This window comes from Equus asinus, chromosome 13 (assembly GCF_041296235.1).
Source record: "Equus asinus isolate D_3611 breed Donkey chromosome 13, EquAss-T2T_v2, whole genome shotgun sequence".
In the NCBI taxonomy this organism is placed as follows: domain Eukaryota; kingdom Metazoa; phylum Chordata; class Mammalia; order Perissodactyla; family Equidae; genus Equus; species Equus asinus.
In genome coordinates this window covers 60,440,889-60,467,421 of record NC_091802.1, presented here as the reverse complement: position 1 = coordinate 60,467,421, position 26,533 = coordinate 60,440,889, and the positions used below count along the sequence as shown (strand labels likewise).

Below are 26,533 nucleotides of genomic sequence, written 5' to 3'. Positions count from 1 at the left end.
TCCGTGACGGACACGGGAGGAGGTGCTAGGTTGGTTGCTGGTTGCTAGCTGCCGCCGCCGCTGCTAGTCCAGCCGCCTGGCCGCTTCATTGTCACCTGGGCCCGGCACTCAGGGCCAGGGGCCCGAGGTTGCCGGCCCGAAGCCTGGGCCTCGGGCGTCCCAGCTCGGCAAACCCCGCACGACCGCCGCCGGCTGACGCCGCAGGCCCGGCGCCCCAGGCCCGGCCCGCGCAGGTGAGGGGGTCCCCGCGCGGGTGAGGGGGTTCCCCGCGCAGGTGAGGGCGTCCCCGCGCAGGTGAGGCGGTCCCCGCGCAGATGAGAGGGGTCCCCGCGCGGGTGAGGGGGTCCCCGCGCGGGTGAGGGCGTCCCCGCGCGGGTGAGGGGGTCCCCGCGCGGGTGAGGGCGTCCCCGCGCAGGTGAGGGGGTCCCCGCGCAGGTGAGGGGGTCCCCGCACCGGTCAGGGGGTCCTCGCGCAGGTCAGGGGGGCCGCGCGCAGGTAAGGGGTGGTCTCCATGCAAGTGAGGGAGTCCCTGTGCAGGTGAGCCGTGGTCTCCACGCAGGTGAGAGGGTCCCTGCTGGTGAGAGGGGTCCCCGCGCAGGTGAGGGGGGTCCTCTCACAGGTCAAAGGGTCCCCGCACAGGTGATGGGGTCCTTGCGCAGGTGAGGGGTGGTCTCCATGCAAGTGAGGGGGTCCTTGTGCAGGTGAGCGGTGGTCTCCAAATAGGTGAGGGGGGGGTGTCCCTGCAGGTGAGAGGGATCCCTGCACAAGTGAGGGGGATCCCTGCACAGATGAGGGGGTCCCCGCACAGGTGAAGAAGGGGTCCCTGCAGGTGCCAGGGGCCCTGCCCCCTCCACAAGTGAGGAAGGGCTTGTGCCCCAGGCAGGGCTGGTGACCTCCTCTGGCCTTCCCTGGAGGAGTTCAGAGTCCAGTCAGCAGTCTCAGGTCCCACCACCTTGAGCCAAACCCCAGGGAGATGGGGAGCTGCTGGTGAAGAAGCGGCTGGGGGTCCTGGGTTAACCCATCCTGAGGGGTCCACCTTCGGGTCTGGGAGGGACGTCTCTACGCAGATGAAGTCTGGCCTAGAGGTTTCCACGGAGAGGCTGTGTTTACCATCCCAGAGCCCCGCACGCTGCTGCTGCTGCTGCCTCTCCCGTGACTGGGAAAGGGGGCCAGCCTGGGGCCAGCTGGGAGTGGCCGGTGCCCGGAGGAGAGGAGAGTGTTAAGTTTCACCCACACAACCGGAAATGCATAACTGAGGACAGGAGCCCGTGCAGAGCCTCTGTGCTCCGCTCTAGAGAAGAGAGGCCTGCAGCACCCTGGCTGGAGGAGGCCGCAGCATTGACCTTCGATGACGATGGGTGTGCCTGCTGGCCCACCAGAGTCCTCGGAGGTGGGGAGGGCCATGCCCATTCCTCCGTGGTCATTTCTGATCATCCTGGCTCATCCATTCCTGTTACCTGAGTGCCAGCCACTCGCCAGGTGCCAGGGCTATGTGGTCCCTGTCCTCGTGGAGCTTATGTCTTATCAGGGGGTCAGACGGTGCACTGGGCAGCCTGTGTGGCCAGGGGAAGGAACAGAAAGCAGGATGAAGGGACGAAGGGTGATAGTGAGACGGGCTGCGTGACATCCGGGGAAGGGGCTTCTGGCAGAGGGGCCTGCAATGCAAAGGCTCACCTGGAAACAGGCTGGCCAGGTGTGAGGGCCAGCAGGAAGGCCGGTTTGGCTAAAGCAGAGTGAGAGGGCGCAGGGTGGCAGGGAGGAGTCACAGAGACAGCAGGGTCAGACCCGAGGAGTGTCAGGCGGCCGGACTTCATTCTCGGTGCCGGGGGAGCCTTCGGAGGGTTTTCAGTAGGGCCCAGGGTACTCTGAGACTCGGTTCACAGAGACCTGCCCTGGCCCCCTGCGGGCAGGGGCAGGGGGGGTCCCCCAGACGGGGCGGAAGAGGGGCTGCTGCATTTGTCCTCTAGTGAGGAGATGGTGGCTTGGGCCTGGGTTGTGGAGGGAAGGGATGGACGGGGCAAGGGCCCCCGCTGAGTTGCTGAGGGAGCAGGTGTGGAGGTGAGGGGGAGGCTGTCAGGATGAGGCCTGGGTCCTTGGCTGGAGCCAGTTACAGAGAATGTCCACTGGGGAGGGCCAGCTGGGGGTGGAAGGCAGGGCTCTACTCTGGCCTCGTGGGGTCTGAGGTGCCAGGTGCGCAGTCGTAACCTGAGTCTGGAGGTACGTGTGTGGGAACCGGCAGCCTGTGGACGTGTTTGATCCAGGAGGCCACAGGCAGTCCCCCAGGTGAGAGGGTGGATGGAGGAGAGAGACCCGGGGCTGAGCCTGGGGGCCCTCGGACTTCAGGGGTCGGGAAGAGGAAGGGCCAGCAAGGGACACCTCGAACGGCAGCCACCGCCAGGAGGGGTAGGAGGGGACCCCGAAGCCAGGGAGCAGATGCATCCCAGAATCTCATGGATGTTCCAGGTGTTTCTGAGGAAATGGAGGGGGTTCCGCGGCCAGATAAGTGTGGGGACCCTGGGTCGGGCAGCGTTAATCAGAGCGAATCCTGGTTTGAGCATTGCCTGTGGAGTGCTCGCCTCATGCCGGCCTCACGGCTGCTTGTCTAAACCTCATGAGGACCCCGGGGAGAGGCACCTGTTAATGCCCGTTTTCACAGATGGAGAAAGTGAGGCTCAGACAGCTGGAGTCCCTGTCACAGGGGTGGGGGGTAAATGGCAGAGCCAACTCACACCCACGACTGTCTGCTGCCCTGGGCCACCCTTGGGCGGGGTCTCTCCAGGGAGCTGTCCTTGTCCCCAGGAGGACTTGTCTGTGCTGTTCATCACTCGGAGTCCTGCTCCGCCACTCACCTGGTTTTCCTGATGAGGAGACCGACACCTGGCGAGGGCAGCTGGGTGGTCGCGGGCTTCTCGGGGGAGCGTGGCAGCAAGCAGACCCGGGTGCCCTGGGCCCCTTGAGGCCTGGCGGAGGTGGCATGTGTGGGGGAGCTGGTTGCTTGGAGGGCGTCTCATTGCATCTCTTCCTGCTGCTCAGAGCCCCCTCATCCGCCATGAAAGGCTCCCGGACTCTTGCCGGCCCCCCTGAGGGCAGCCCGGAACGTGTGGACCTGAGTCTCACAGGCTTCCCTCCGCCCGTGTCCCGGCGCCCCAACAGCGCCTCTGCCGCCAAGCCCGTCACCCGCTCCATCTCCGTGGTCACGGGCAGTGAGCCGAGGAGGAAGGCGCTGGTGAGTGGTCGAGCTGGGGCGTCTGGGCCCCCGCCTCCTGGGGAGTCACCATCAGGGTGGCATCTGACTGCCCCACCACAGCAGCCACCTTCACGTCTGCCTCCGTCTGTCCCTGTGGCCGACCCAGGGACAGGAGGGCCTTCATCTCACAGACCAGGGAGCTACCTCACAAAGAGGTCAAGGTCAGGGCCGGCTGGCCCGAGGCAGAACCTAGATCCTGCCGCGCCAAGCGCTCTGTCCCTCTTGCGCCACCAACATTTGGATTCATTTGAATCCTCCAGAAACGGGGTTGACCTGTGGGCAAGGAGATGAGCCCCTAGTGGCCTGGAGAAACCCGCATGGGCAGGTGGGCAGGTGGGCGGCTGACAGTGGGAGCCGCGGGGCGAGAGCTGCAGTGGGGCTGGGGGAGCAGCCGGCCAGGCTCGTTGGTTAACGAACGAGAAGGGGGACCAGCAGCCTTTGCTGCGACTCCCGGGCCAGGCCTCGCGCCCTTCCTCTCGGACCTTCACCTGCCAGGGGTGAAGGCTCTCGCTTCTTAGGAGGAAGCGGGGGTCATAGAGGTCAAGGACCAGCTCCCGCTCAGCGGGCCTTGCCCACCTGTCCTCATGCCGCCTTGGGGCTTTGCTTCACCCGGGAACCAGGAGACCCTTCTGGCCCCACCCCCCCGAACTGTTCTCAAAGGCCTGGCCTGGCGCCGGGCAAACTGGCGGGCGTCTGAAACCTTCGCCAGGCGATTGGCCGTTTCCTCCCCTTCGGCAGGAAGCCACAGGGCCTGGAGGCTCCCGGGCTATCAACAACTTGCGAAGGTCTAACAGCACCACGCAAGTCCACCAGCCACAGGCCGGCCAGGCGTGGACCAGCCCCTTCAGGTAACCCCAGAGCCCTCCTCTCCTCCCTGCCTCCATCAGCCCTTCTAGCCTCTGCTCCATGCACTCTGGTCGGGCAGTGGGGCCTGAAGTGACCTTCACATGGGGCCAGCGCAGGCCAGGCCGGCAGGCAGGTCTTGACCTGATGTACACACGAGTAGAGATGTGGGCCTGGAGGCTGACGTCGCCTGCCTGCTCCTCTCCCTTTCCTTGCTGAGCTTTTCCGGTGGGTGTTGGGGTGGCCACAGAACGGAGTGTGAAGGCCTCTTCTAGGCGTGGCTGCCAGATCAAGCTAGGAAACATTATTTTAAGCCTCAGGCTTGGGAACAGAATTCCCTGCTGACTGGCCAGCCCCTCCCATGTCCTTGTAAGATATCCCCCGTCTGTTCCTGGAGTCGGCCTCCCCAGGCCAGGTGACTGTCCCTGCTTGCCATCCCCTCTCCGACACAGGCCAGTGGAGACCCCCGACTTCCTGAAGCTCTTTGAGGACAGCCCCAGTGGGAGAAAGAGGCTGGCCAGTCTGAGCAAAGCTTCCAGCGAGAAGGGAGCCACATGGAATGTCCTGGTAAGGGCTGGGGGCTGAGTCTGAGCGGGCGGGACATCAAGCGGCTCCTGTCCTGTGGAGGGTGACATGGTTCCTCCTTCGTTCTCCCTGTCCCTGCAGGAGGGGCTGGCGGTGGGGAGGGCATGTGTCAGTGTGAGTTAGCCAGCCTTGACCACAGCATTGCAGCGTGAGGAGGAGCCCCCTGGGCCATCCCATCGCCCCTGTTTGTGGGTGAGGCAGTGGGGGACAGGGAGGGCCTGGTGTCAGTGGTATGTGCTGGCGGGGTCATGGCTGAGATGGTGTCTAATGTGGTAACAGGCTGACCAGCCCAGGGCCTTCACCTTGCCACCTGATGACGCCCGGAGTCCCAGCACCCTCGACGTGCCAGTGGGCCCACGGAGGAGAGAGTGCACTATACCCTTGGCACCCAGCTTCACTGCCAACAACAGGTGCGACCCGATGCAGGTGCCTGGCCTGGGCACTGTCTTGCAGTTCCTGTCTTGCTCGTGGCTGGCCCAGGGTGCTTTGGAAAGAATAAATGAATGAGTGAATGAATGGCTGGCTTTCTCCACCCAAGGGCCGAGGGAGGAGACTGCAGGGTGGTATCTTGCACACGAGGAGCTCTGCTCTGGCCTAGGAGAGCTCAGACGGAGGAGGTGCCTGCAGGCCTCTGCCCGCTGTCTCCTCCCACCCCTGACCCGAGATGCCTGGCTTTGCTCTTGGAAAGATCGGCCCGGGTGAGGCTCACGCAGGGTTGCGAGCAACTTTTTAAGACTCGTCAGAGGATCTTGAGCTTCGAGGCTCAGCCTCTGTGTCAGGAGGGGAGGAGCACGTTGTCTCGGGCCATCCCTGCTCGCCATCTGCAAGAGCTGGGCTGCCTCGGTCACCTCTCAGCCATGCCACCCACGACGTGGCAGAAGCCAGCAGGTCCAGAGCGACGGCCAGGATGGTGGGGTCTGCAGAGGGCCCCAGGCAGGCTGTGGCCTTGGCGGACGAGGCGGGTGGCCAGGAGTCATCTGGGTGGGCATTCAGAAGAAAGCAGGCTCGGGACCACCACCCTGGGCTGCAGAGAAAGCTTGTCCTCCTTGCTCTCGGCCTCAGTGAGGACCCGGGGGCAGAGAGACAAGGGGACACATCTGCCTCAGCACCAGGAAGAACTCCCCGACGTTTAGAGCCGTTTAGCAAAGGACTGGTCTTTGAGGGGGTTTCACACAATCGTTGGCCAGAGTCGGCACAGGAAGAATTCTTGGGTTTAATGTGAGAATTTAAATTAAAATTTAATCTCAGTTTCTCTCAGAGTGATACGTGTACACCGCTAAAGAGTCAGACGGTGCCACAAACTTAAAAAATAGCAAACCCGCTACTCTTCCCTCCCCCCACTGCTCCCCAGAAGCAGCCCCTTTCAAGCTAGTTCTTCTAGCATTTTCTAGAAAACAGTTATCAAAATATGCTGAGGCTGCTCATTGTTGACTGTTTTTTCCATCTTAGACCTAATCGCTGTGGACAAAAGGGGTTTGCTATCTTGTGCCCCCTGCTCCCCACATCACGCACGAGCACACCCTCCCTCCATCCTGACCGTCCCGGGAGAAGCATGTCTCAGTCACATCAGCGTCTGTGTCAGTGTCTGTGTCGCTGGGCTTGCACTTCCACGTGGGCCCCCCGTTGCAGCACATCCTCCCATAGATTCCTGAGAAGGGATCTGTGGGAAGTAAGGTTTTTGAGGCCACGAGTGTGTGATCATGCCTCGGGCCTCACGCCTAACAGTTTGGCTGGTGCTGGGTTCTAGATCGGAAAGTGTTCCTGACGTCTTGGAGCCATGGCTCCGTTTCCATGGAGAGCAGTTGAGAAGTCTCACTGCTTTCCTGATTCCCACTCCTTTTCCGTGTCTGTGTCTTCCTCTTTCTAGAAGCATCTTGGATCATCTTTTCGTCTCTCTGTTGTGAAGCCTCAGGGTGTCGGGCCTCCAGCACGGCTCCTGTTCCCTCTTGGCACTGGGCCCCTTTGTCCTGTCCATGTCATTCGGTCCCAGGGACTTGGCTCTTGTCATTTCGTGGACAGTTTTCTTCCCTTTAGGTTCTCCGATCTGTCTTCCCATGACTCCCACTGTGTGCAGGTCAGGCCTCCTGGATCAGTCCTGCACAGCCGGCATCCTCTCTTTTATCTCCATGCTCTCTGGCTGTGGGATGCGCTTTCCGACAGGTCCACTGCACTGTGTCTTTCGTCCCTTCGCTCACCTCCGTTCTCTCCTAGGGTCTCAGTTCCGAAAGCTCTCCTTCTTCCTGAGTGTTTCTTTCCTTCCTCCCTGTTCGGGAGCATCCTCTTCTTGCTTCATCTCTCACGTCTTTGAGGATACCAAGCCATGGGGGGCTGGACCTGCCGCACCAGCTCCCAAGACTGACTGACCTCCGCTCTTCCCAGCCTGCGTCTGCGATGTCTGACGTCAGCCGTGGTGGGCATGTTACACCACTGAAATGGGCGAACCCTACAAATACCAGCTTTTCCCCCTCGAGCCCTGGCTGTTAAACGTGTATCAGCACGGTCTGACGCTGAGTGTAGACTTTTTGAAATGTCCTAATTCTCCACTTAGCCTCATTTCCATCCCATTCTGTTTGCTGGTCTTTCCTCGAATGTCTGGAATACTGGCTCTGTTGGAATTTAATAGGGAGGCCCCAAGCGTGGCCTGGGAGCCCGTTGCCTGGTGGCCTCACTGGGGTGGTTAGGCAGGGACCGGGCTGCTGTACTGGGTTCCCCACCTGTCAGTGTCGGGGACTCCGGGCTGCTGAGTCTCCCCAGGAAGAGATCCTCCGGCCTCCACCTCGGGGTCAGAGTCCCGCTCGCCAGTGCTGCGGCCAAGAGGAGAGGTGCCGGATGGACAGACTGCTCCACCTGCAGAGCAGCCTCTCGCCCTCTGTGGGGGGGTGGGCCGGGGAGGGCTGGGCTTGCTGCTGGGTGCTCAGGGGAGGAAGGAGATCCGGGGTGCAGCTGCTCCTTCGGAAGGGCTGGGTGCCTCCCCTTCCTGCACCTCCCTGAGGTTCTGGGGTGCAGCCCAGCGGCCCCCCCGCAGCAGCCAGGCTTCCCCTCTCTCACTTTGCACGTCACTGGCTGTCTGTTTCTCAGCCTCTGGAGCTTTGTGGACATTTCTTTGCTGCTGTCTCCTCTCTCCTCGTCCTTGTGTGTTTACTCCGTTTTTATGCCTTCCACTGGGTTTGAGGGGCAGAGGGAGAGCAGCGCTTATTCCCCCATCTTGTTTAGGGGCGTGGAAAGGTCTTTCCTCCATTGACTGACGGTCTGTGGCCCTTCTCCCTGTCGCGGCCGTATCCACCGTCAGGGTGGTGGTTTTCACCGCTCACACCTGGGCTCTGCGGGGCGGAATGCCCTGGGTGGAGCATTCCCGGTCTGAGAACGGCCCTACCGTTAGGCACGGTGGCAGCGAAAGGAGCCCGCAGGGACAACACCGAAGTGAGCAGACTCGGGTCTGTTACTGCCTCCCAGAGCCTGACGCCCTCCCGTCTGTTCTGGCAGGAGCAACAAGGGAGCCGTGGGCAACTGTGTCACCACCATGGTACACAACCGCTACACCCCCTCAGAGAGGACGCCGCCCCCCAAGAGCTCCAACCACGCGGCTCCCTCCCTCAAGTAAGGCTCTGCTCCATGGAAACGCGGCACCAGGGCCTGCCTGGCGGGAGTCCACAGCCCTGGTTGCTGCCCTCACTCTGGGGGGCCAGGGAGGGGACCCCAGACCAGACCTGGGTGGGCACCACGGGCAAGCCTGGGGCTCACCCCCAGCGCAGGGGCCCACTGAAGAAACCAGAGCCCCCTGGGGTCTCGGGCCCCCGACCACATCCAGAGTCAAGGGGCGTCTCAGGTGGGCTGCACTGAGCAGAGCAGCTGTGCGTCCCTCCCCCGTGCCCACCCATGGCTCACTCAGTCAGGGACGGCCTCAGCGGTGCCTTGAGTCACCATCTGGCTCTGGCATCCTGTGGCTTTTGAGACCTTTATGCTTATTTATTTATCTATTTAAAAAAAATTTTTATTTTTGGGGAAGACTGGCCCTGAGCTAACATCCGTGCCCATCTTCCTCTACTTTATGTGTGGGACACCTACCACAGCATGGCTTGACAAGTGGTACATAGATCCACACCCGGGATCTGAATTGCGAACCCTGGGCTGCAGAAGGGGGACATGTGAACTTAACCGCTGCACCACTGGGCCGGGCCCTGCTTTTTTAAATGTAAAGAACTCATTAACTGAGGCTGCCACCAGACAGGCCCTGTGGCCCTGGGGACTGACCAGCAAGTCGGAACAGGGAGAGGCCTTGCCTGCTCCTGATGTCAGGCAGGCACCTCCTTCCAGGCCCAGGGCCCCGGGACAAATCTGGGTGGGCTCCCCGTGCCCGCGGGCAGAGCCATCCCTAGGGCCAGGAGGGGGGCCGGTGGGGGGCGGTGGGAGCAATGGTGGCTGTGAGCCTTTCTCTGCCTTCTTGTCAGCAACATCATCAAGGCGGCCACCAGCGAGGGCGAGGGCAGCAGCTTCGGGAAGCCACAGAAAAACTTCACTAGCAGCAACCAGGTGGCGCGGAACAACGCCGGGGGTGCTGTGGGCCTGCTCAGACGGAGGGAGGTGACGGAGGAGGAGGCCGAGAGGTGACTGCCGGCCGGGGGCTGGGGAGGGGCGTGAGGTGCCAGTGACAGGAATTTCCATTTAATGATGGGTTTCCCAATATGGAAAAATCACCTATTGAAAAGATCACATATTTCACGGGTCCGTTTATACAAAACTTCCAGAAAAGGCAAGTCTGTAGAGTCAGAAATGAGAGTGGCGGTGGCCTGGGGCCGATGACCACAGAGCAGGGGTCTTTTGGGGGTGACAGAAATGTTCCAAAACTGTATCCCACTGACTGTCGTACAACTCTGTGAATTTACTAAAACTCATGGAATTGTGTACTCAAATTGGGTAGATTTTATCACACATAAATTATATCTCAGTAAAACTGTTAATTAACAAAGCACTAAGTGAAAAGAAAACATAAAACTAAAAAAATCTGAAACAACCTCCGGGGCTGCCCCTTGAAGCATGCCCCAGGCGAACGTGGAGGGTAGGGAGAGGTGGGACCTGCTGTTGTGGCCCCACGTCCGTGATGTCGCTTCCGGTCGAGAACCGATGAGTGCTGGGAGCGTAGACTTTGAGAGTCTCCGCCTGGCTGGGCGGTCACCACTGCTGTCCAGTTAGAGCCTGAGGACAGGGCCCTGGAAGTGAGCGGACGGGAGGAGGAGCTGGGTGCGGTCAGGAGCCGGCAGCTCCGGGCACCTCCACCTGGCTGCCCTTGGGTGGTGGGTGGGCCCCTTGGGGGAGGGCACTCTTGAGCGTGAGGGTCCACCAGGCGTGTCCCCTGGCAGGTGACCGTTTACCTCCTGGACGCTCCGTTAGCACTTTTGCTGAAAGAATCGACAAGTGGTCCCAAGAGCCAAGGTTAAGGCTTTTGTTTAATTATCTTTCCTGAGTGTAATTTGCATACCGTAAAATGCCCCCATCTTAAGTGTAGGGATCCATGAGTGTGACACGTGGGGAGTGCTGTCTACAGATCCACCAATCCAGGACACAGAGCGTCCGTCGCCCCCAAGAGTCCCTTGCACCTGTTACCCTGCTCCTCCCCAGCCTGACCCCGGCCACACCCATCTGTCCCCAGGGGCTTTGCCTTTTCTAGAAGGCCTGTGACTGGAACACTCGGCCTGTGGCCTCTTGGGCCTGGCGGACGCTCTGGTTTGTTGCTTTTTGTCTGTGAGCAGCGTTCGCCGGCAGGACGGACGTGGTGTTTGCCCACAGCCGAGTGGTAGGCTGTGGGTTCTTTCTAGTGGTTGTGAATAGTGTCTGTGCCGATGGGCGTTTTCGTTTCCCCAGGGAATGTGTGCCACCTGAAGAAGGGCTGTGCACACGGCCGCCAGCTTCTTTGCCCACAGGGCCTTCGGGGGACCTGGGGTGGAGAGGCTGTTGCTCAGCCACCTGGATCCGGGAGGGCGTGGGGCCCTGCCAAGTCCTGACCCCCACTGTCCGGGCAGGTTTATCCACCAGGTGAACCAGGCCGCCGTCACCATCCAGCGCTGGTACCGCCACCAGGTGCAGCGGCGACAAGCTGGGGCTGCCCGCCTGGAGCACCTGCTGGCATCTAAGCGAGAGGTCAGTGTGGGGGTGTGAGCTGCCCTCCAAAGGGGCAGGCGAGAGTCCCAGGGTCCCAGCCACGTGCATTGGAGTTTCGGGGACCAGTGGATTGAAACCTAGAATTGCCCCGTGGGTCCCCCCGATCTGGGGGCACAGTTTCCTCCCTACTCGAGTCACTCGGGCAGTAGACCTCGGTGTCAGGAAAGGCCTGCCGGGTCCACCCTGGGCTGAAAGGTCTGAGTGGGTCTCCCGCGTGGGGCCCCTGCCCCTGCTCCACAATGCAGCGCCGTCGCCCCACTCGAGGGAGCTCTGGCCGCCTGGGAGGAGGGCTTGTCCTCTGGAGCAAAGAAGTGGCAGGCTGGGGGCCCAGTGGGGGCACTGTGGAAAGCCAGGTCTGGGTGGGGGACCCCACCTTCCCAGTGAGACCCGCGTTGGCAGGAGCAGCGGCAGCGGCTGGGAGAGGGGAACCTCCTGGACCTGCACCAGCAGAGGGAGGCCGCCAGGAAGAAGGCCCGGGAGGAGAAGGCGCGCCAGGCCAGGCGGGCAGCCATTCAGGTACGGGGGGCCTGAGCAGCACGGGAGCCAAGGCAGGACCCGCGTGTCCCTGAGAGCGCCTGTGCTCCTAGGGGCCCTGCCCGCTCCCTTCCCAGCCCTCCGTCCTCAAGCCCCTGGACACTGGGCCGAGGGGCAGCTCGGCTAGGGGAGGCCGAGGGAGGCCAAGGGGCCTTGCTGTCCCTTGGACGAGCCTGCTCAGAGGTGCTGCCCCGGCAGGAGCTGCAGCAGAAGCGAGCCCAGAAGTCAGGTGGCGCTGATGGTGCTGAGCATGGGCTGCTGAAGGAGGCCTGGGAGGCAGGGAAGCCCCGGCCTGCCCAGGAGCTGCCCCCGAGGGCAGGGAGCGCCACTCGCCAGCCACACAAGGCCAACAATGCCGGTGAGGAGCGAGGCCGGGATCCCGGAGGCTGACCCCCACCCCCCACCTCCGTGCATGGGCATCTTGAGTGTGGACCTCCCCGCCCCCTCCCTCGGGGAAGACTGTGGCTGTGGAGGAGGTGCAGGCTCTGTCCATGTGCCCTGGCCCCCTGTGCCACACTCAGCTGGTGGCTTCCACCCACAGAGGAAGGGTCAGCTGTGCCTCAGACACTGGGCCCTGCTTCTCTGCTCCTGCTTCGCCTGCATTGGAGCTGGACACAGGGGACCCTACAGAGCAGGGAGGCCGAGAGTTCTGGGGTCGCAGCAGCTCCTCCAGCCTCTCACCACGGGAGGTCAGGGCTCCTCAGTGTCCCCTCTGCTCTGTGAAGTCCACTGTGGCACGTGCTGTCACCCTCTGCCTCCCCTGGGCCTGGCCTCTTCCAAGGGCTCCTCCCGATTCGCTACCCCCAGGCGGCCAACGCCATGTTCTGTTGCACAGGGGCCGGCTTGCGTACTGCAGGCCCGGAGGACCCCTGTCTGCCTGCCCCCGCCTCGTCCACAGAGCCCTGGCAGTTTCCGGAGGACAAGCAGCAGGTCTCACACGGCCCCCCGCCCACCCTCCCTGGCTTTGGCTCGGGGGAACATCCATGCTGGCTGGCCGAGCCCTGCCCCTTCCCTGCCCCTCCCTGGCTTGGGGTCACTCACACCAGCAAAGGCTGCCGGGACAGGTCTTGTTGCTCCAGTGCAGGAGGGGCCTCATAGACTGCTGTGGAATCAAGTTGGGTTTTCACAGACACGTAGGGTGGGCCTTGTCCGTGCCCACAGAAGAAAGCTGGAAGCTCAGAGGATAGGTGACGGCCAAAGCCACCAGGCTGGGGGGGTGAGGGGGCCAGGCCCGGACGCATCCCACCTGCCGTCCTTGTGTTTGCCTGGAGAGGGGTTGGGGTGACCACGGTCCACGTGGCAGAGCTGGGGTGGCCGCAGTGGACCCGCGCCAGTCAGAGGAAGCTGAGACCCAGCCTCACACCCGCGCTTCTCTGGTGGCCTCAGCCTCTAACGGCCTCACCGGCTTCTCCCACCTGCCCATCTGCTGCAGGACGCCAGCTCCCAGGATGCAGCTGGTGAGGACTTAGAGGTGGTGGGCCCCGCCAGGGACAGGGCCAAGTCCAGGGCAACCCTAGACGAGCTGCTGGACACGCTGAAGCTGCTAGAGGAGGAACCCGAGCCGCTGCCTCGCCCCAAGGCCTACCACAAGGACAAATACGCCTGGATCGACGAGGTGACCATGGGCGCGCCTCCCTCGACCCAGCCCTGGGCAGTGGCACCATCCACACAGATCACGGGGTGCTGCGGGTGCCGGGGAACCCCACTGGGCTCTTCCTGCTTTAATCAGGACCGTAATGAGGGCCAGATGGGGCCTTATTGAAACCCCAACTCATCTGAGGGCTCATTAAGGTTCAGGGCCCTCAGAATAACCTGAGGGCGGGGGTGGGCACCACCTCTCTGCCAGCGGTGTCTCTGTCCCCAGGCGACTCCCTGAAAGGTCTGGGCAGCCTGAGAGGCCTTCCTTCCAGACCAGGCCCAGCCTCCTGCCCTCCCCTGCTCTGCTGTGCCCTCTCTTCTCCCCGCGCTCCTCCCCTCCTCTTCCCTCTTTCCCCCCCTCTCCCCCTAGCTGCCCCTGGGGTCCTTGAGGAGCTCCTGGAAGGCTGGCCCAGAGTCTTTGGCTGCCCTAACAGCTGCAATGCTATTCCCCCTTCCTTGCAGGAGGATGATGCCAGCTCCCTGACAGCCGACAACCTGGAGAAATTCGGGAAGCTCAGCGCATCCACCGGCCCCCCCGAGGACGGGACGCTGCTCTCGGAGGCCAAGCTGCAGAGTATCATGAGCTTCCTGGACGAGATGGAGAAGTCGGGGCAGGACCGGCCGGCCTCAGCCCCCCAGGTGTGGACGGGTCCCCAGGGAGGGACAGCAGGCCATCACCAGGTGGGCGGGGCCTGCCTGACACCTGCCGCATCCTCAGGGGCTTGTGCTGGAGGAGGGGCCGGGGCGCCTGGAGCCCACGTCTGAGGGGAGCACATCCGTGATGCGGCTGAAGCTAGAGATGGAGGAGAAGAAGCAGGCGATGGTGCTTCTGCAGAAAGCGCTGGTAACGGCACCGCCCTGGCAAATCCTCAGACACCCATGGTGGGGCCATTACTGCCTTCGTCCCGGGTCACGAGCTAGAGTGTGGCCGGGCAGCACCACTGCCTGACTGGGCTTCATCTTCTGTGTCCTCCTCTGGCTCCCGTCCGGCCTGCTCCGGTCTCTCCTCCTGATGTCCCCCACAGGCACAGCAGCGGGACCTCACTGTCCGGCGGGTCAAGGAGACCGAGAAGGAGCTGGGCCGGCAGCTCCGGCAGCAGAGAGAGCACTACGAGGCCACCATCCAGCGGCACCTGTCCTTCATCGACCAGGTGACACTGCCTGGGAAGCAGGGCATGAGGGCAGAGGTGTCAGGACCTGCCGGGTCTGTGGGGTTGGGGCGAGGGACAGGCCCAGGTTCCAGTCCGTCTCAGGCCTCACGGAAACTTCTAGATCCATCACACTGGGCCACCTTCTCCTCTCTGTAGAAATGGGCAGCGTGTGGGCTGAGACACACCAACCCCATTGGGTATCCCCCCAACCTGAGTGGTGCTGCCCCCATGGCCTTAATCCCCCCGTGGCCATGCTTCCCAGCCCAGCATGGTGGGCAGGTGACAGGGGCAGGTGGACAGAGCACATCCAGGGTTGGGTCCAGCCGTGTGGGGTCACTCAGAGGACCAGTTGGCCCTCTGGGGGTGGGGTGGGGGTGGGGGTGGGGGTGGGGGGCGTCTGGTGGGAGCTGTCCAGCAGGATGTACGCCCTGAACCTCTCTCATGCCATGGTGGGGCCGTCCGTGTCCTGGGCAGGCTGATCCTACTTAGCTGAGGCTGGTGGGGCAGCCAGAGCTACCCCAAGTGAGGGCAGTGGAAGCTTCCAGCTCACTCTGCGCTCAGCCACGCCCCTATTGGGTCATTTTCGGAGAAAACTCTAGGTGTGGGGTCTGTGAGGAGAGGAAGGAGCCCAGAGGAACCAAGTGGCCTGCAGTGGCCGTTCGCAACACTCTGCTTAGCGCTTATAGGTGTGTCCAAACCGGGGTCCGCCTGGAGCCCTTGGTGAGACTGGGTGCCGTCCTGGGGGTTTCATGGAGAACCCTTGGCAGGCGATGGGCAGGTCCTTCTCCATAGGCTGGTGATGAGGATGGCAGAATGACCCCCATCCCAGGAAGATCCTGATGTGGCTCCAGTGGGGGGCTGGTGGCCGAGGCCACTGTGCCCACTCGGGCTTTGCTGACATCACCTTGGCCCTCCGGGGGGTGAGGGCCGGCAGCGCCTTGTCCATGCACACATGCCCTCCCAGCCCGAGGGTCCCCCACAGACCAGGGAGGGCAGGGGCTCGGGATCGTGGCCCTGGCCTTTTCAGTGTGCTGGCCTCCTTTGGCAAGACGGGTAGGGTCTCCTTGCAGTTAGGGATCACGCCGGGGTGCCTCATCTCAGCACAGCAGCTTCACCTCTGGTCTTCTGATCGCAGCTGATCGAGGACAAGAAGGCCCTGAGCGAGAAGTGCGAGGCCCTGGTGGCTGAGCTGAAGCAGGGGGACCGGAGGCTCAAGGAGAGGGAGGTCCAGATGCAGGAGCAGCATGAGCTGGTGAGCCCCTGGGGGCAGCGGCCAGGGGCTCGGCGTCCTCTCCCCACTGCCTGACTCCAGCTCCAGACCTGGTGTGAACCTCGGGACCCTGTGGGAGGGACGTCCTCACTGGGCCACCCCAGAACAGGGCAGCCCCTGCAGCTTCCTTCCCCAGCCTCAGAGTCGTGGGGGCTTGTGAACAAGATCCCTGGTCCCACCGTGGAGCCTCGGAGCCCCGGAACCTCACGTGAAAGCCTCGGGCTCGTGCCCCACACCCAGGATGCCGTCCAGCAGGCCGGGCAGGGGAAGGGCCAACCAGCACCAAGCTCTGCCCCTCCTTCCACCTGAGCTGCTTTCCACATGCCCGTTAGGTTCCAGATCCTGGGGTGGAGGCTGAGGCACTCATGTGGCCCTCCCGTGTCATAGATGAGGAGGCAGGACTCAGTGAGCCGCCACCTGCCCACCTGCAGTGATGGCTGCGTGTGAGCCACACCTACCCCAGCTCTGGGTCCCTGGGCAGAGGGACCTCACTTATTCTTCCTGGGTTTTGTCAATCATGGACTGTACCTCCTGCCACTTTGGGCTTTGCCAGTGGTCGCTGTGGAAAGGCTGCCCCCCTGGGCCTCAGCCTGCCTACCGGCACTCCCATTGCTGTGGGCCATGATGGCCCCCGAGCCGAGACCCCACTCTGGGAGTAGGGGTGGCACTGGCGTGTTTAAGGCCCCCCAGTGACCACAGTGGACAGCCAGAGTCGGGGACTGCTGGTCACACGGGAGAAGTGCTGGCTCAGGGGCTTCCCAGGGGGCCTCTGCAGACCAGCTGCCGACCCCCCATCTTAGGCCTCCACGGAGGGTGGGGCCTCCACCCTCTAGGGAGAGCTGAATAGGATGGCTGGGCTGTGCCGGGAGGGGCTGGCACGCTGCCCCTGGAGAGAACCCTCACCTCCTGAACCCTAGGGGGGTGGCCAAGGGTGAGGGTGTCCCTTGCATCTTCTTGCCTCTGACAGCCCCTCTGTTAACTTCTTGTTTCCTTGCTGTTAGGAGATTAAGAAACTCAAAGAATTAATGAGTGCCACTGAAAAAGTCCGCAGGGAGAAGTGGATCAATGAGAAAACCCGAAAGATCAAGGAGATTACAGTCCGAGGTGGGGGCCGGCCACGCCCCGGAGCTGGCCAGATGCTGAGGACCGCAGGCCTGGAGGCACTCAAGGGGGGCTTGGCAGAGAGCGGTAGCTTTAATTACGTACCTAGCAGAGAAGGCCTTCCTGGGGAGTGGTGAGGTGCTCAGATGATGCTGCCCAGCTGACCCGCGGCCGGGAGAAGGGGGAGGCTGGCGGGCACCAGAGCTTGGCCACAGTCTCAGTGCCCCAGACAGCAGGCTGGGTCCAAGACGGATGGGCCTCGCCTTCTCTCAGGCTGGGCTCCCTTCACTGGACCCCCCGTGTCCTGCAGCTTCTAGGGAAGTGAGCCATGTGGGAGCTCAGGGTCGGGGTCCCAGGGTTCCCTGCCACCTGGCACTGTCGCTTCTCTCCCACTTAGCAGGTCTGAGGGCTGACAGGGCATCCCCAGCTGTGCCCACCAACATTTGACCCATGCCCAGCCCTCCTGCCCCAGGACACCCTCCTCCTCAGTGACTTCCTCCTCCAGGGGGGTCTGGGCATCACCAGGGGGAGACCCGTGGGCCGGAACGCCAAGGGGGGAGCTCCCACGCTGCAGGCAGGGGGAGGGGCTGTGCTTCCTGCTGGGGCCCCTGAGGTGGCCCAGGGTGGGGGAGTCCCCTGGCTGGACTGCAGCCCCCTTGTCACAGTGGGCGAGAAGTGGGAATCCCCTACAGCACTGGGGGCGAGAGGCAGGGTCCCTGCAGCACGGTGCCCTGCCCCCTAGGCCTGGAGCCCGAGATCCAGAAGCTGATCGCCAAGCACAAGCAGGAGGTCAAGAAGCTCAAGAGCCTGCACGCGGCCGAGCTGCTGCAGGCGGACGAGCAGGCAGCACAGCGCTACGGGCGCCAGGCGGAGGAGCTCCGGGAGCACCTGGAGCGGGAGAAGGAGGCGCTGGGCCAGCAGGAGCGGGAGCGTGCCCAGCAGCGGTGGGTGCCCTGGCTCTGGCAGGCTTCACTGGGCACGGGCAGGGGGTGGAGGCCCGAGCAGAGCTGGGGATGTGCCCGGACCTCCAGAGTGATGTTGGGACCCCTGCGTTTGTGAGGTCTCCCTCAGGAGGGCAGAGGATGAGGGATGCTGCCGGATGCTGAAGACGGTGCCGGGACAGAGAAAATGGGGCAGGTCACGGGGCTGAGCTGTGGCCGCCACACGGACTCAGAATGGGCTTGTTTCCTTGTAACCAGCGGGTCTCCTGGGGACTGCGTCCCTCACCGTGGCTGGGATCGACGGGGTGGGGCTGCTGTTGGGCTCTGGCCCTCAGCTGACCTGGCGCCACTGTGACATGAGCAGCCTCCCCTGTCCTAGCCGTTCCCCTGAGCTGGCCTGCCGTCCTGCAGCTTCGAGCAGCACCTGGAGCAGGAGCAGCGGGCCCTGGAGCAGCAGCGGCGGCGGCTCTACAGCGAGGTGGCCGAGGAGAAGGAGCGGCTGGGCCAGCAAGCAGCCAGGTGCCCCCGGGAGGGCCTGCCGCCGCCCCCGCCCTGCTGTCTGGCTGCCCGCACGACTGACCCCGACTCGCACTGCAGGCAGCGGGCCGAGCTGGAGGAGCTGAGGCAGCAGCTGGAGGAGAGCAGCTCGGCGGGTGGCCGGGCCCTGAGAGCCGAGTTTGAGAAGGGGAGGGAGGAACAGGAGCGCCGACACCAGGTCTGCACCCAACCTGGTCCCGGTCCCGTCCCCTCCACCCGCCCCTCCTGGCCAGCCCCTTGGGGGGTGAAGGGAGTACCGTGTCAAGGCCATCACTGTGCTGGGGCAGCAGCCGCTTGGAGCACTGGGCCAGGCCTGTGACGGGCCCCCAGCCAGCTCCCCCACAAACCCTCACCCTGCTTGACCACAGGCCCCAGCAGGCATGGCCCTGGGTGGGGTGTGGCTGGCAAGGCCTGCCCTTACGCTCTCGCCCGCCCCCAGATGGAGCTGAAGGCCCTGAAGGACCAGCTGGAGGTGGAGAGACAGATGTGGGAGGCCAGCCGCACCAAGAAGGAGGTGGGAGGCGGGCATGGCCAGGGTGGGCGGCCAGGGGGCCAGCCTCATCCCCTGCTCCTGCCCAGCACCCCAGGCTTCAAAGCCGGCCGAGTGTGGGCTCACTCTGGCCTCCCCATGGGCACGTTTCTAGGTTCACGATCCGGCCGCTCAGGTTGGCAGTTTCGTCCTGAGCCTTGCTTGTGTGTGCCACTTCAGTCCTAAGTGGGATGAAGGGAGAGACCAAGGGGCTGGGGCAGCTTCCAGACAGTTGCTCTCGACGTTAACTGACTGACACTTAGCCAGTGTAAGGGGTATACACAGGGGGAGGACTCCCTCCCCTTCTGGTGCCTTCCACGGGGCACGTACTGCCCCCCCCAGGCTCTTCTGTCCTTCCGGAAGGAGGCCATGGTGAAGAGGTGCACAGGGCCGGACATGAGGCGAGGGTCGGTGCTGCCTGGCCTGTCGGCCTGGTGCCGTGGCCGTGCACGGAGAGCTCGCCAGATTAGTGGGACGTGTTCCCCTCTGCGGGCTTGTGGATCAAAGGGTGCGTCATGTCAGACGTGGTGGAAGTTCCCAAACTGCCCTCCAAGAGACTGCCCCGTTGAAGCTCCCGCCCCCGTGTGGGGCGCCCGGCCCGCCCTCAGCAGCAGGACCAGGTCCCTTCTCTGGGCCGGTCTGGCAGCAGACCAGGCTGTGCTAACCCCCACCCCTGCCGGGTCCCACCCTGGGTCCTGATGACAGGACACGGTCCCCTCCCCTGAGGACTGATGGGGCCTGGGGCAGGGCCTCTGTCCACACGCATCTGTGCTCCTCTCCTGCCACCTTCGGCAGCCCCGCCGAGCCCCGTGCACCTCCCTTCCAGGAAGCATGGTTGCTGAACCGGGAACGGGAGCTGAAGGAAGAGATCCGGAGAGGCCGTGACAAGGAGATTGAGCTGGTCATCCAGCGGCTGGAGGCCGACATGACACTGGCCAGGGAGGAGAGCGAGAGGGCCACCGAGAGCCGGTGAGGCCTTTCCCACAGGCGCCTGGCGCTGCCCTGAGTCCCCTACAGCCAGGCTCAGAGACCAGGCCAGCCGCCCGCCCGGGGCCGAGGGGCTGCCCCCTGACCTGCCCCTCCTGCCTGCCAGCGTCAAGCGCGTCCGGGACAAGTACGAGACAGAGCTCTCGGAGCTGGAGCAGTCGGAGCGGAAGCTCCAGGAACGGTGCGCGGAGCTGAAGGGGCGCCTCGGGGAGGCCGAGGGGGAGAGCGAGCGCCTGCAGGGCCTGGTGCGGCAGAAGGAGAAGGAGCTGGCCGAGGTGAAGGCGGTGAGTGGACCGGCCCGGGACCTGGGGACGGCGCCCCGCCCACCCCTGCCGGCCGGCTCACACCCTCCCCGTGCCGGCCCAGGTGAACGAGCAGCTGGCCGGAGAGCGGGGCAGCCTGGCCCAGGTGATCCGCCAGGAGTTTGCTGACCGGCTGGCGGCCTCTGAGGAGGAGACCCGGCAGGTCAGGGCTGAGCTGGCCGAGCTGCGGGCCCGCCAGCGGCTGGAGCTGGAGCAGCTCACCCGCGAGAAGCAGGCGGAGCTGGAGGAAGTGCACGGGAGGTGGGCTGCGGGCCACCCGGGTCCTCAGGGAGCGTGGGGGGGAGGCGGGCAGGACCTCGGCTCTGGCGAGAGGGCACGGGGCTGAGAGCGGGTGGGCTGCGCCCCCTCTCTTCTTGCTGACACAGAACCGGGGCCCGTCAGCTGCCCCTGCTGTGGGTCCAGCTTGGAGGCCCTGGAAGGTGCCCCACTTGTGGGTCTCCAGGGCGGCTGCTCCCCCGGCCCCCAGGCCCCGGGCCTGGGTGAAGCAGGTGCTGCATGGAAAGGGTGGAGGCCTGTGAAGAGCAGTGAGCAGGACCCCCGAGTCCTTTCCCGTCACCTGCCACCACGGGCGCTCCTGGCCCCCGTCCCAGCAGGGAGCCCTTCCCGCCAGGGTTCCCACTTGGGTTCTGACTCTCACGCAGCCTGGTTCTGTGGGCAGTGGCCTGGGGCCAGCGCTGGGGGTCCCGGCTCCTGTCATGGACCCCTCCGGATGGCCCAGGGCCCACAGTCAGCAGGGCTGGGCCGGGGAGGGCGGGACAGCTGCCTGTTCGGCTCTTCTGGGGGCGGGTGGAGGCCCCTCACTGCCGCCCGCTTGCTCAGAGCTGCTGGCCTGGGGTCTGGCGGGGATGCCTCACAGAAGCCCGCCGTGCGCCCCCTGCAGGGTGAAGGCGGCTCTGGCAAGGAAGGAGGAGGCCGTGAGCAGCCTCCGGAAGCAGCACGAGGTGGGTGCCCACCGCTGGCCTGCCTGGGGGGTGGGGGTGGCCCGGGCCTGACCGCAGCCGGACGGCATGTTGCAGGCCGCAGTGAAGCGGGCCGACCACCTGGAGGAGCTGCTGGAGCAGCGCAGGTGGCCGCTCCCCAGTGCCCAGTGACCGCCCAGTGCCACGGATGGACAGGCGACAGCAGCAGGGCTGGGGGTCCTGGCGTGAGGGGTCATGGCCCGGCCCCATGGCTCCCCCTCCTTCCCTGGGCCCTTTGCTCGCGCATCCCGTGGGTAGAGCACCGTCGCTGCTTTTTAACAGTAAAGAGCTGTTTTTTAATACTTCTTGTGACCCTGCCTCATCTATCCTGGGCTGGGGCCCGGGGTGGCAGGGACTGGAGGCTACTTGAGGGCCCCTCCACAGAGCAGCCAGGCATAGGGTGTCTCTAGCCCAGCTCTGCTCTTGGCCCGATGCCCCATGCTGCCTGCCTGGCCCTGCAGCCCCCAGCTCAGGCCCCAGTTCCTGAGCAGAGAGAGTGGCACTCTGGGCCAGCCGGGCCTGGCCGAGCTCTGGGGCACCCACACCCCTTCGCCCGCCCACCACACCCCTGGAAGGAGCTCTGAGCCTCCTCCCCCACCCCTGCCGATACCCTAGCCCACAGGCTGTTGTATCCCCCACATGGCCAGAGACTGTCCCCTTCCTTCCCCCACTTAGGGACAGCCCCTAGAGGAGTAACAGGCGGGAACCCTCGAGAAAGTGTGCTAGACCTCACCACAGGAGGGTGGGGCCCGTCCTCCAAGGTCCCAGCAGGGGAGCGGGCCGGTGCTTCTCCTCAGGGCTCGCCACCCCCTCCCTTCCACCGAGTGCCCTGTCACTGCTGCTGCCCTGGCCCAGGGTGCTGGGTCCAAGCCGCTTGCAGGAACCGTGCTGACCAGGGAGGCCCTCCTCTCCCACCAGTCACAGTCCATGGCCGGCCGGGCGGCAGAGCCCCTCCCTTGCCCTCTGCAGCCCTGGGGAGATGCTTAGGGGGACCTTCAGAGAGAGGTGGGGTAGGGGGCAGATGGCTCTTTCTTGACAGCCAGAAAAGCCGCCAGGAGATGGACAATGGTGACTTTCCAATCAGGGCGACGGTGCCTGACTTCCTGGCTCTAGTGACAGCTTTCCTCTTCGTCTGTTCGTGCGCCCGTTCATTCATTCCCTCATCCATTCATTCGTTCATCTTTTCACAAGCCCGGGGTGGGCGCCCCTGCTGTCCCAGTCTGCGCTCCACGCTCCCACCTCTGCTATCGTCAGAGCTCTTTGAACTTTACTCGAGATTTAGTTGTCAGAGATAATAAAGATAATTTGCTTCTGACTTTAAGTGGCTTGGAGTTTCATGTCATCTCTGGTCTCTGTGCTGCCCGTGACCTGCCCACCAGCCATGTGGTGGCACTTCACACGTCCCAGCTGGGTGAGGAACATGTCCCCAGGAGGCTGGAACGGCGGGGAGGGCTGAGGAGCCTGCCCCGCTGGGTGCTCCCCCTGGACACGTGCCCTCCGAAGAGGGGGGCTGAGACTCCATCCCTGCTCCCTGGGGGGCGGGGGCAGTGGGCGGGGCGGCACTGTGCTCTTGGGGGCAGCTGTTAGGCCCCAGCCCCCCAAGAAAGGCTGCCTCGGCCTTCCAGCTCCTTCGGCTGCAGGTAGTTCTAACTCTCGGTGGACGAGAGGACAGGCAGGGCGAGGCAGGACTGGGTATCACCCAGCAGGAGAAACGGAGGGCTCCCTGTGGCCAGGAGGGGTCTCTGATTCATGGTGGGGGCGCCCCGACTCTCTGGCTCCCCTCACCAGCTCAGTCCCTTCCCCGCCTGGCTGTGGGTTGTAGGGGTGGATTGGGGGGCCCCACAGGGAGCAGAGGGCTGCCCGCACTGTCCCCACAGCCCGCTGTATTCTTGGGCCCCCGTGACAGAACCTGCTTCTGACTCATAGTCCTGTTTAGAGACAGGTGACAGTGCAAACCAATCCTTGAGAATTCTGTTCCATTCGTGCTGGGCAGAACCGGGGACAGCAGACCGACACCCTGCCTGGCGGGTCTGCCTTCTGGCAGGGGCCGCATGTCTCTGAATCCTCGCACCGCCCTCTCTCGCCTCTCCTCGAGTCTCGTTTTCTCTTCTGTAACTTCCGGAGAAGGATTCTCAGATCACTGATAGTCGGTCCTTTTCCTTTCAAATCCATGCATTTAAAACCACGAATTTCCCTCCAAACAGAACTTCAGCTGCAGCTACACTTTTTGGTTGATTGTGTTTTTTTCACTGTTCTCAGGTTCAAAATGTTTTCTAATTTCCGTGGTGGTTTCTCTGGACCATGTGGGTTGTTTAGAACTGCATCGCTTTTCTTATATCTTTTGGTTGAGTTTTAACTTGACTTCCCTGTGGTCAGAAAATGGGTTCCCTACTATTTCAGTCCTCTCATTAGATTGAGGCTCACTTCGCGGCCCAGCATTCCGTCCGTTTTGGTAAATGCTCCATCTGTGTGTTTAAAGAGAATGCGGTTGGTTGTTGGATGCAGAGTTGTGTCTTTGCCATTTGGGTCCGGTTAAGTCCTTGTTTTTCGAGTCTTCTCTGCCGTTACTGATTCCTTCCTGCTCACTCTGTCAGCTCCCGAGAGAGGAACGCTGAAATCTCCCACGTGGTTGTGCGCCGTCTCTTTCTCGTTTAGTTGGCTCGTCTTTGCTTTGTGCATCCTGAGGCTGTGTTAGTAGCAGCATCTGCGCGTGGAGCTGTGTGTTTCCCGGCGAGGTGGCCTTTTATCTTCATGAACTCTCCCTCGCTGTCTCGGTCTTCCTGCCTTCAAGTCTCCTCCATCTGAGAGTGACAGCCGCACCAGCTTTCTCTACGGAGCGTTTGCGTGCTGGGTCTTTGCGATTCTTTGACTTTCGGCCTTTCTCTGGCCTTCTAGCTCAGCATAGCGCGAAGCCAGCTCAGACGATGTGCAAACGAGCACGGCCAGGCTTGGCCCGCTTTGAGCCGGATTTGGCTCCTGGTCCAGGGGAGTTATTTTTGCTCTGGCAGCAGTTAGGGGAGGGACCGGGCTCCAGCCTACGTGAGAACTGGCCGTGTTCTCCTGTCCTCACTTCTAGCCCCAGAGCCACAGCAGGGCCCCCCTCCCTGCCGGGTACTGAACACCCCGGAGCCTGGACGCCCACCTCAGCCACTCCACCTCTCAGCCACCGTTAACGGGTGAATGCCTGATGGGAAACCTGTGCCAACATCAGGCTCACCCCTCAGGGCTTTCCTTCCCCAGGATCTCAGAACCTATGTCCTTGATGCTTCTCTTGCTCATAATAAACAATAAATAAGTGAACATTGTAGAATATTAGAGGATGGTAAATGCTCTGGGGAAAAATAGAGCAGGTCAAGGAGACAAAGGAGCTGGTCTCGCAGACAGATATCTAAAGAAGGGCATGCCAGGTCCAGAAAAAGCTGTGCAAAGGCCCTGGGACAGGGTGGTGCCTGGCTGTGGAGGAGTGAGGAGACCAGTGAGGCTGCAGTGTGGGGCGTGGGGGGGTGTCTGAGGTCAGGGAATGCATAAGGAGCCAGCACATGTGGGTGTCCCAAGGACTTGGCTCAACTCTGCATGAGAGAGGAGCCTCGAAAGGGTTCCGAGTGGAGTGACAGGTCTGACTTCTATTTTACAAGGGTTCCCCTGGCTACTGTGCTGAGAGCCAACTGTCAGAGGATTGAGGCACGGAGGCCAATTCAGGGCCACAATCGTCATCCAGGCAAGAGGTGGGGGTGGCTGGGATGGGGGGAGAGGCTCAATGCCATTTGAGAGAAGAGCTGGTGGGGTTGCCTCGCAGGCGGGTGATGGCATGTGAGTTCGGCTCACGCTTGGTGCTGCAGGTGGCCCCTGGCGAGGTTCACTGTTGCTCCTGCAGTAGCCCAGCTTCTGAGTGACAGTGCCTTCACTTCTGGGGTGGTCCAGCCACCTTTGGCCCCTCCATCCTTGAGGGTCTGGGGTCCTGTGTGGCAGCTGGAGGGAACCCACTTCCTATAAACCGCACCACAGGTGACACACGCCTGACACATGGACACAGGGGGCAAGGAAGGGGCCCAGTGCTCTCCCGGCCACCAGCCCCCAGGAGGGAGGGGAGAGCGCAGCCAACACCCTGTGCATGGCGCCCTCAGGGCTCCTGGTGTGAGCAGTGACACAGCTCTAACAGACGGGAAGGTTGGGATGATGGAGCTTCGGGAGGAAGGTCAGAGCTCAGCCTTGGGCACCTTGAGGTTGAGATGCCTCCTTCCCTGAAATGAGGCGTTGGGTAACCAAAATGGGCGGAGGAGTCTGGAGTGCGGGGAGACAGGTCTGGCGGGAACTGCTGGCTCAGGCCCGGCACAAGGTGGGAGCCCCCAGGCGGGCGGGTGTGGGTGGAGCAGAGGCGCAGGGTGAGCCAGGTGGAGGGGAGTCTCCTGCAGGAAGAGCTTGGGGAGAAGGGGGGCACCATCAAGGAGAGGGAAGAGGAGGCAAGGAGGCACAGGCAGAGGACCGACCCCTGGATGCGGCCGCTTGGAGGGCACAGCACAGAATGTGCACCAGGGCCTCCCTTGGCCGCACCCTGGGGTGCAGGCGTCCCCGTGCTGTGTTCATGCAGCTGCTGTGGGACTCAGGGTGGCTGAGCAGAGCCCAGCTGGAGTTGGGCAAGGGGGTCCAGGCCCAGAGAGCACTGTGTTGGGAGGGCAGTGGGACCACCCTCCGTGGGTACCTGCAATGAGGTGGGGACAAGGGAGGGCAGAAGGGCAGAGGGTGGACACACCCACCCGCCCCACCTCCCATTTCCTCTCCTGCACCCCCACACGCCCACCCTGCCCTCCAGCCATCACGGAGACCCTCGACTGTGCCCCACCCCAGCTCACACGGCACAGCCCCACAAACACACAGCTGCGTCCTTCACTTGATGCTGTTTCTCTCCCATTTTCCTGTGTCCACCCCACAGCCTCCCTGATTGGACACACGCATGTCCCACGATGCCCCTCGGGGGACCCTTGGCTGGGCCAGGGCTGGGCGTGGTGTTACTTCTCCTTGGGAATTTTCTTTTTTATCAACTCAAAAAATTCTAGAGCAAGAGACAGATTTCTGGTACATAATCCCCCTACCTTGTGGCCCCTTTTGTGAGGGGGGACCCCACAGTCCATGGGGGCCCTGCGTCCTGCCCTCCTGAGCCCTGGATGGGGAGCAGGAAGGACCAGAACCTCAGTGCCTCGGCACCCCCCACCGCGGCTGTGTGCCCTGGGCCTGGCCCATGGGGTGGTGGTGAGCTTCCCGCCTCCGGGGGCTTACGCTGGACTGGGGCTCTGTGGGGACCCTCAGAATTCCCGCCAGAGTCTTCTGAGCAGGCACTCCTGTGATCATCCCACTTTCAGTGGGGAAACTGAGGCACAGGGAGCCTAGGGGGCTGAGCCCTAAGCAAACCCCTTGGCCAGGCTGCCCCTCTGTTGAGCCTTGCGGTTGCCAGCATTTGCGGACAGGGAGCGGAGGCCCGGGGTGAGGATGGGCCCACAGCTGGCAGGGTCGTCTGGAGGCCAGTCCCTCTGGGGATCTGAGCCTCTGCTGAGTCTTTTCCTGGGGACCTCACTGCCCTCTGCCCTCCAGGCCTGGGGCCAGCAGCCGGGAGGGTGGAGGTGGCAGGATGATGCCAACCCGAGGGCCTCGGTGGAGAGCCTCCTGGAAGGACTTCAACCCTCAAATGCCACTCCTCCCTGGCAACCCCCTCACCCCCCCCCCGTGTCCCTCCCCTG

At 63.2% G+C, this 26,533-nt stretch overlaps 1 protein-coding gene across 3 annotated transcripts; it reads left to right on the top strand.

The window, feature by feature from the left end:
- CEP131 (centrosomal protein 131) lies at positions 1–21,103 on the top strand. 3 transcript variants are annotated; one of them, XM_070483794.1, is made up of 26 exons: positions 1–233; positions 3,034–3,226; positions 3,986–4,095; positions 4,543–4,657; positions 4,955–5,085; positions 8,159–8,272; positions 9,124–9,279; positions 10,693–10,810; positions 11,237–11,347; positions 11,564–11,723; positions 12,201–12,295; positions 12,798–12,980; positions 13,466–13,642; positions 13,722–13,847; positions 14,029–14,154; positions 15,290–15,406; positions 16,426–16,528; positions 17,268–17,469; positions 17,878–17,985; positions 18,064–18,181; positions 18,443–18,517; positions 19,359–19,501; positions 19,626–19,803; positions 19,886–20,082; positions 20,723–20,783; positions 20,859–21,103. In XM_070483794.1, exons 2-26 carry the CDS (start codon positions 3,050–3,052, stop codon positions 20,931–20,933), a joined length of 3,276 nt encoding a protein of 1,091 aa, XP_070339895.1. In that variant the 5' UTR covers positions 1–233; positions 3,034–3,049; the 3' UTR covers positions 20,934–21,103. The 3 variants fall into 3 exon arrangements, with proteins under 3 accessions (XP_070339895.1, XP_070339896.1, XP_014719530.3); XM_070483795.1 differs by having other exon boundaries at positions 11,231–11,347; positions 19,626–19,794; XM_014864044.3 differs by having other exon boundaries at positions 11,231–11,347.
- Positions 21,104–26,533: the final 5,430 nt, after the last annotated feature.